Here is a 9,100-nt window from a genome sequence, read left to right as displayed (position 1 = left end):
AACCTTGGCCATAGGGAAAAGAGCCGCCCAATCAGCTGTGGCCATCCCTCTGTCAAGCCTCACGCGGGTGTAGGATCCCCCGGTCACTTTTTTCTCAAAGGTCCAAAATCTGCCATGATAGCCCAAGTCCATCAACATGCAAACGTCAACCGCATCCCGGAAACCTTGTATTTGTGCATTACTCCGATTAGCAGCTCCCTCATGTTCATCCGGACGTAAAACTTCGTTAAAATCGCCCAAACACAGCCAAGGGAGGTTGCTGAAAGACGCCAACCCCTTTAGGAGATCCCATGTTTGGTGTCTCAGTTGTGTCTGGGCCTCGCCATACACGCATGTCAACCTCCATGGGTCTTTCCCTTCCTCTACCACCTTTGCATCAATATGATAAACAGAATCACCCAAGATCTCAACCTTTATTGTATTATTCCAAAAAATCCCTATTCCTCCACTTCTTCCTTGACTATCTATCGCATAGGCATTATCATAGCCCAAAGTGTTAGCTAAAGCTTCTACACGTGCACCCTTTATTTGAGTTTCAACAATACACAGCACGGTAGGGGTAAATTTCTTCGCAAAGTCGCGAAGCTCACGAACTGTCGCGGCTTTACCCGCGCCGCGACAGTTCCAACAGAATGAACTCATTGCGTCCGGCGGCACTCCTTGGAGGAGCCCGCCGATCCATCATACTGGTCCTTGCCACATTCCACTCCATCTGTCACCATACTCGGTGTCCCTGCATCAGACAGCTCCTTAAACAGGGTTCCTTTATTGCCAACATCTTTCTTCCGTCGCTTCACCTCTTTCCTTGGAGACACATATACAGGCGGCATCGGTGGAACCCCGGCCGGCTTTCCAGAGATTACAAGAGCTGTAGAGCTCACTGGGACCACGTCCCCTTTTCCATCATCGCTCGACTGAACTGTCTCTGGATGGTTCTTGTCCGAAGATTGCCTCTTGTTACTTGCCACCACTACCCCCAGCGTTGCAGCAGTCGGTTCCTCGATCATACCCTTGGGCTCGCTTGGCCCCGACACTTCTGTGGTCATTGCATTGTCCTCTTTTTCATCCTGCCTCCCCGCCTCCCTGCGAGGTTCATTCTGATATGTATTGAAGCGCCAACTTTGATTGGGGTTATACTGCTCTCGCCCCCTACCTCTTCCTCCTGCATTCCTTGGGCCGCCTCGTCCCCTCTGGTTACCAAAACCACCTCTGCCAGGTTGCCTGAAGCGAATATTGTCAGCCAGAACAAAGTCACCCCACTCAAACTTTGTCTCATCATGAACACCATCACCACACTCCTCGTGCCAATGCCCGCATTCACCACAGTTAAAGCAAAAGACAGGTAATTTCTCGTATTTTACTTGATATCTAACTCGTTCATCCCCCTTCTTTCCAGTGACAAACCTCTTAATTTTTGCGTTGATATCGATTTTCACCCTCACCCGGACAAATTCACCAAAGAAACCTGCCGGTAGCTTGAGTTGCACTTCTTCCACCTCGCCAATTCGCGATGCCATCCCCCTGACTGCAGGCTCGATCAAAAAGTTGTCAGGTAAACGATGGATTTGCGCCCAAACTGCCAACTTATCCAACTTGATGCTATCAGGGTTTTTGAACCCATCATACTCCACCAAAATCACTGCTTGGTCTCTGAAAAGCCATGGCCCCTCTAGCATGGCCTTATTCCAGTCCCCTAGACAACCAAACTGCGCTGTGAACAAGTTGTCCTTCACCTTCCTCCAGACCACCGTTTTCGCTGGATTCCAGGCTGCACGCATGTCCCCATAAAGAGCATTAGGGCTAAAAGTCCTTGTAGTGTGTACCCTGGCTATGGCTAGCCACTTCGCCGGCGCCCCCAGATCCGGCAACTCCTCCTCCCACACGAACTCATCATCTTCCTCCTCCTGCAAATTCAACCTGGCTAGCAGCTCCTCCGTCGTCTCCTTGCCATGCCGCCCCTGCGAGCTTGATCCCGACGCCATGAACCGAGCAGTCTAGTCGCCGCCAACAAAAACCCTAGATCGATCTGCCGGAAAAACCACTAGAACCAAGGCCGGGTAAGGTCACGAGGGGCCTCCCTTGATCAGCCCGAGTCCAGGGGATCACCAGCAGATTCGATCGGGGAAAAGAAGGTAAGATCCGGCCGCGGCGCCGGAGTATGTCGAAACCCTAGGCTATCGCCGTCGGGGAGAGAAAACGACTTGCCGAGAGAAAACGACTCGCCGAGAGAAAACGGTACGTCTCGTCTCGTGGAAAAATCAATTATCTGGCCGGTCATAGTGGGTAGGCGCGTGGGCCGTGCGGTCTCCACCCTCTCTTTTTTTTTTGATGGGGTGCGGCCCGTCCGGAACCCTCCCCAAAGTCCGAGTCCGTGCAGACCCTAAAATAAAAGTCCGAGTCCGTGGTTACTATATCTAAAAAAAGAAGAAGTTAAAAACAAGTCCCAGTCCGTGCCTCCAGCCCCCACCTCTCCGAAAATCACAAAGCACCGCTCGGTATCTTCGCCGCCGCCGCCGCCGCCGCCGCTCACCCTATTGGCTTCACGCGACAAGGCGGTCGCCTCCGCTCACATGCTGCCGCCGGCTTGTGATAACTCCTCCACAGGTCAGCCAGTACGAAGGTAGGTTTTGGCCTTAATTCCTCAAATCTTTCCGTACTTGATTCGATCTGTAGGTTTGCTCTTTTTTGAATTTCTTCATGGATCTACCGTTTATGAATATGTATCAGCCGCAAACGGTTGAGTATTTATCTTTGGTCTACGGTCTACCCGTCTATGTGTTGTGTATGTTGCTGTATTGGACTAATGTTATTCGTAACTGTCTTCTCTGTACCTTTCAGTGTGGAAGAAGGGGAAAATCTGAAGGAGATCAGAAGGTTATTTTTTTTAATTCAAATTTGTCAGTTTGTCGCTTAGTTTTAAATCCCGTATGTTGTGTTTAACTGTTGTTATTCTTTTTAGAGAGAATTCAGAGACATGCATATCAAATTTCAAAAGTAAATTGTCCATGGTGGCGAATTGTGAACAAGTTATGAGGACTGCTAACATGCAAAGCGCTGATGTTAGAGTTCAGACTGTTGTTGAATTGTTCAAGAAAGTATATCAAGATCTACCGCCGAGGTTGCAGGAAAAATTGCGAGCCGATCTCAATGCTGGCATCTTTAAGCATGCTGAAGAAAAATATGGGCTGCCTAAATCAAAAGAAACTACTACCAAAAAGCTTGGCGGTTGGACTATAGGCAGTATAGTTCTACCAGTCGTCTTGGGCTTTTTGATGTTCATCATAAGCCTATATTTTTACTGATGCTAAACAGAGAAAGGTACACTTTTCAAAGTTTGCGTTCTGCGAATCTATTCAAGAGTTCCTATGGTGGTTGGAACATTTTTGCCTCTAGGCACGTGCACAACCTTTATTAGGCGACCTAACTGATTTGTTATGTTTGTATGCAGGGGATTCCAAGACGTTGATGGGTTATGTGGTCATCTTATGCATATTACTTACTGGATTTAAACTTGTTTTTATTTTATGACAAGAAAGACCAGTCCTTAGTAAAGCACAAGTTTGGGTTCATTGATGTGAAAAAGAATCCACATTATGCATGTAGAAAAAATGTTATCTTCGAAACCCTCTACATAAATGGGAAGTCATGTTTGTGCCGTTAAATCTTATGTACTGCCTTCAAATATACGAGTATCTATTGTTCGCCTTGTTAAACCCTGAGCACGAAACATCAAATTACGCACTCACAGTTCAGTATTCACTTGTTTTTCTCTTGAACATATTCACTTTATATTTTTAGCATGGGGTACTCACAGTCTCATACTTTCGTCTGCTTGCTACTGATAAAATGGTGTCGAGCTCTTGAAGACCTCCTGACAGGCTCTTAAGAAACAGAATACAATGCGCAATTGCAAACTTACATCATGGGCATTAGGAGTACATGCAGTGTATGGTAAAGATTACTTTCAGCTTTTTGTCCATTTGGTAAGTTACTCTTCTACTTGCTTTGTTCTATTTCTGCCATTACTTCTACTTGCTTTGTTCCGTTTCTGCCATGAGCCCATGATGTTTTGTCTCTTGCTTTGTTCTGTTTCTTCCATGAACACCAAGATGTGTTTGTGCAAATGGTGAGTTGGGACTTCCAACTTCCAGGTGCTTCACCATGAACTAAAAGCCTGGGTCAAGCAGGGGTAAAACTCTCTTCAAATAATATGGTTGTATCATATTGTAAAATACCAGAGAAGTTACAGGCTTGCTCTGTCCTGTTGATATGTTTCTGCACTGGGACGGATTGTTAAGAATATCTAAAAGGCCTGCAAATTTCATTGGAAGTTTGAGACTGCTACTAGCCATGTTTTCTTTCCCACATCACATGTTTGTAGGGAGAGTAAGGCGTCGTATGGAACTTGTAACATAGTTACCAGAAGTGTGTGGCTCATAGGATTGGCATGTTACATCTCCTCTGAAACTCAGATGTAAACTCTGATGCATAGTTATAGGCTTTAAAAAAATACTAACCCTTATATGAAGTTATTAATTTAGAGGTCTGGAGCATATTTATATCCCTGCAGTTTGTCAGGTAGAAGTGCCCCCTGGATATGTCTTCCTCTGGCTTCTATCCCACAACGAGCAACTTATTCATGAATTGCGACTCCCTCACTAACTGACCATGCCTGCATCCTGTGCTCGGAACCTGAAACAGCTCACCATGTGTTCTTTGCCTGTGACATTAGCAAGTTGTCGCGGGCTGGTAGTTCTCTATGATTAGTACAACAGTAGGCTCTGATTTGGATCTGTTGCGAAGCTATGGCTGTTTAATTAGAAACATGGTTTGGCAAATGTGGGAACATCTGCGGTGACGTGGGATATCTGGATATTGGTTCGATTTACATATCTTGTGGCAGAAGTTGTTCCGCTTGCTACAGCACTGGCGATGGCTATGCCCGGCGACGGCGTTAACTTTCCCAGGCCTGAACCAGCTCCTTCCTTGCTCGGATACCAGGATCATGGAGGCTGAAGAATCTATCATCTGCCTGATAACCCCTGAAGCTTGGATCAAGTTGCCAGTGCACTAAACCGTTTCTCAGTCTGATTTGAAGGCCATTATGTACTGCCAATGCTATTGCATGTATGGGAATCTGGGAATCATAATAGAAAGTGTAATTTTTTCTATGCTTTCTTAGTTTAAAATGTACAGCCCGGTGAAGAATATCTAAGCACATCATGTGGCCTTCAGATGCGTAATACGGTGTACATCGTAGATGCTCGTTGTTAGATTCTACTAGTTCTAGCACTAGCTGAAGAACATCAGAAAGCCAATTCTATGGAAAGTAAAAGATTTCAGTGGATGATTGTGAGTGATTTAGGCTACTTTAAGGTACGCCCCTTATATATGTCACCAGGACATGGTGGTTAGGGTTTCAACCCGAGTACAATAGATGAGCTCTAGGGTCCACAGATCCGAGCTTTGCAGCCGTTACAAACCAGTAAAAGTAAACGAGGAAAGCACCATCAAGAAAAAATAACTGAACGAGGAAAGGCAGAAAGCAAAAAAAATTAAAGACAGAAGGGAAATTCAAGTAGCGGCTCGTCAGTTGGTGGTGGCCATTGGTTGCAAGATCTATGGTCATGAAGAGTCGCAACTCCTAGCAAAGCGGTATGCCGTCATTTGATGAAGATCTGACGGCTTAAGCGGAGCTGAAGTTGGCACAAACTAGCTGTCGAATTCTTCAGATGGAACAGAAAACTGTCTGCTTCTTCAGGTTCCTGACACCCATTTGTGGCTTTTGTTTCAGCCAACATCAAGTCCTAAATCCATCAGCGAACCCTTCTATTAACAGAAGATTTCCGGGCACCGGATTTGGGCTCTTTGGATAGTTGGATAATTTGCTATTTTCCAAGGCGACCAAATTTAAGATCCAATGTCATGGGTGTACCGGGATCTTCGAGTGGGGTCCAACGAGCCCAAGAACGTTCAAATCAGAATTTGTATGAAGAAATGGTGATCAATATACGAAATTGCACATACGCAGTCCAAGAGAGAAGACGACGACTTGCAGTGCTCACAAAAATGTTGCGAATTTAAATATACATTGAGCCCAGTAATCCAATATCCTCGAATGATCATTCACCTCACTACCATTTTGAGAGCGAAGCTATACTTCATAAACTTTTACCCTTTTCTTGATTTGTTCCTTTGCAGTGGTTTCATGTAGTTGACATGTCGAAGAAATAAATTTTTTGTATTTTGCGTTAAATACCAACAAACAAAAACAAACTAAGTGCGAGCGGGAAGGTAATGAACAAGGGTTATGCTCCCTGGCAACATCACAGAAAATGCTTGATGTCCTGCAAGTGCACAGTGCTTTTAGCATAATTCTTTATAATTAAGTGTCAACCCACTGGCAGTGAAAAAGGTGGCACTACCAACCTTGCAGTTGCGCTATCGCGGACGCAACTATGTATGCACCCAGACCGGGGTTTTGAAATAGTTTACTTTTATCGGTTGCCTGGGAAAACAAATAAAAGAGATTTCAAGTAATTGCAAATGACTGTTAGAATTAATGGGCTAGGCCCATAGCAATTTCTGAAATCTCAAAGCCCATGTGTAAAATGGCAAGTGGTGGTGCTAAGTTTAGTCCCACCTTGGAAGTTGAAGAAGAGTTGGACCTCTTTATATAGTGGGTTCTCTCCACCACTCTAAGTGGTGTGTGAGAAGAGAAAGGAAAAGCCACACGCGTGCGCTCGCTCGCCTCGCCTCGCAGGGCCGGGCCGGGCCGTGCGTACATGCGACATGCGACATGCGCGTGAATGGTCCGGTAAGTATACGAATTAGAAACCAAGTCAGTTTGGGATTGTGGTCGCGACACAATACCGCCTCTGGTCCTAATATATATACAGCTACCGGCTGCGGCCAGAGACACACCGGAAAAACACCTAGGGTTTTGCCTCGTCTCACAACTTGCGCCGCCATCGTAGTCTACTCCATCCCAAACGCCGGCGTGCATCGGCGCGTGGGAGAGGAGGTCTCCGGAACCGTTCGTCTTTGCGATCCTGCACCGGGAGAGGACGAATTAGGTTTTTGGGAAGCGCTGTGCGCGACTGCTCAAATTCGTCATCACGGGTCGTCTTCCGTCTAAGTCAGGCGGTGCTACTCATCGTCGTACTCATCGTCGTCAGCAGCAGATCGTCGCCAACATCGTCATCAACACTGTCGCACCCATAATAGCTAACGATCAGTACGTCCAACATCCTTTGTTCATGTCTGTTTCTACAGCTATTGTTACGTGCTTGCTGCTGTTATGCATGTCTTGCTGTTCTTCTAGTTTGCTAGATTATTGCATGCTAGTATATCTTCTAGTCATGAATTATTTACTGGAATTAATCATGAACTTGCCTAATATTCGAACAATCCAAAAACCTAATTGTAGGCAATTTCCTGAGTTAACTATGGCTGGATTCGCTGATGCACTGAGGCCGGATAAGTTTACCGGTGTGCACTTTAAGAGGTGGCAGGTGAAGACCACGCTCTGGCTTACTGCTCTGAAAGTTTTCCACGCTAGTGTTGGTGCTCCAGAGGGAATGACCGACGAAGATCGGAGAAAATTCCAGGAAGCCAATACTATGTTTGTGGGATGCATTCTGAGTGTTCTTGCTGACCGTCTGTATGATGTGTACATGCACATAAACGACGGAAAAATTCTGTGGGATGCACTGAATGCAAAATTCGGTGCAACAGATGCAGGCAGTGAACTGTACATCATGGAGAGTTTTCATGACTACAAGATGGTGAATAACCGTTCTGTGGTTGAACAAGCTCATGAGATACAGTGCATTGTGAAGGAACTTGAACTCCTTAAATGTGTTCTACCCGACAAATTCGTGGCTGGGTGCATGATTGCAAAGTTGCCTCCTTCATGGAGGAATTTCGCCACAACTCTGAAGCATAAGAGACAGGAGATATCAGTTGAAAATCTGATTGCATCTCTTGATGTTGAAGAAAAAGCTCGGGCTAAAGATACCACTGAAAAAGGAGGTGAGGTTCAGCCTACTGCTAACATGGTGCAGAGGTACCCACATAACAAGAACAAAGGGAAGAACAAACCTGTTGTCAACAAGCCTACCAAGACTACTACCTTCAAGAAGAAGAAGTTCAACAAGGCTGAGCTAGAGTGCTATGCCTGTGGGAAGCCTGGACACTTTTCCAAGGAATGCCCTGAACGTGCAGACCGCAGAGGGAAAACAAGCTCCAAGACTGTCAACATGGTGACCGCTAGCAATACTGATGGGTATGGTAATCTACCTATTGTGCTTTCAGTATTTCAATCATCTTCGTGGTGGATTGATTCGGGTGCTAACGTTCATGTGTGTGCTGACATCTCCCTGTTTACTTCTTATCAGGTCGCAAGGGATTCTTCCGTCCTAATGGGGAATGGGTTACATGCTTCTGTTCGTGGCATTGGCACGGTGGATCTGAAGTTTACTTCGGGAAAGATCGTGCAACTAAGGAACGTGCAGCATGTCCCTACTATGAACAAGAATCTAGTTAGCGGCTCCCTTCTATGTCGAGATGGATTTAAGGTAGTTTTAGAGTCCAATAAAGTAATCGTGTCAAGATTTGGACAATTTATAGGAAAAGGCTATGAGTGCGGAGGCTTGTTCCGCTTTTCTCTTTCAGATTTTTGCAATAAGTCAATAAACCAAATTTGTGCTAGTGTTAATGATGATGCAAGTATTTGGCACTCTCGTTTATGTCATATTAATTTTGGTTTAATGTCTCGGCTATCCAGCATGAGTTTAATTCCGAACTTCACAATTGCCAAAGGTTCTAAGTGCCATAGTTGTGTGCAATCTAAGCAACCTCGAAAGCCTCATAAGGCTGCCGAGGAGAGAAACTTGGCGCCTCTAGAACTCATACACTCTGATCTTTGTGAGATGAATGGTGTGTTGACAAAAGGTGGAAAGAGATATTTCATGACTTTGATTGATGATGCGACTAGATTTTGCTATGTTTATTTGTTGCAAACTAAAAATGAAGCATTAGACTACTTTAAAATCTATAAAGCTGAAGTTGAAAATCAACTAGAGAGAAAGATCAAGCG

General features: G+C 45.3%; 1 protein-coding gene across 1 annotated transcript; it reads left to right on the top strand.

The window, feature by feature from the left end:
• Positions 1–2,403: 2,403 nt before the first annotated feature.
• On the top strand, positions 2,404–3,713 carry LOC123043583 (uncharacterized). The gene is made up of 4 exons (XM_044466079.1): positions 2,404–2,620; positions 2,839–2,874; positions 2,960–3,318; positions 3,449–3,713. Exons 1-3 carry the CDS (start codon positions 2,571–2,573, stop codon positions 3,300–3,302), a joined length of 429 nt encoding a protein of 142 aa, XP_044322014.1. The 5' UTR covers positions 2,404–2,570; the 3' UTR covers positions 3,303–3,318; positions 3,449–3,713.
• Positions 3,714–9,100: the final 5,387 nt, after the last annotated feature.

This window comes from Triticum aestivum, chromosome 2B (genome assembly GCF_018294505.1).
Source record: "Triticum aestivum cultivar Chinese Spring chromosome 2B, IWGSC CS RefSeq v2.1, whole genome shotgun sequence".
NCBI classification, from domain to species: domain Eukaryota; kingdom Viridiplantae; phylum Streptophyta; class Magnoliopsida; order Poales; family Poaceae; genus Triticum; species Triticum aestivum.
The sequence above is the reverse complement of the archived record's forward strand: the minus strand, read 5'-3'. Positions and strand labels throughout refer to the sequence as shown.

Bases quoted from the DNA above. Each gene is read 5' to 3' on its own strand.
- LOC123043583 (XM_044466079.1), top strand. From the start codon at position 2,571: ATGCTGCCGCCGGCTTGTGATAACTCCTCCACAGGTCAGCCAGTACGA. The intron at 2,621-2,838 runs GTAGGTTTTGGC...TGTACCTTTCAG, and splicing joins ACAGGTCAGCCAGTACGAAG to TGTGGAAGAAGGGGAAAATC. The intron at 2,875-2,959 runs GTTATTTTTTTT...TATTCTTTTTAG, and splicing joins AATCTGAAGGAGATCAGAAG to AGAGAATTCAGAGACATGCA.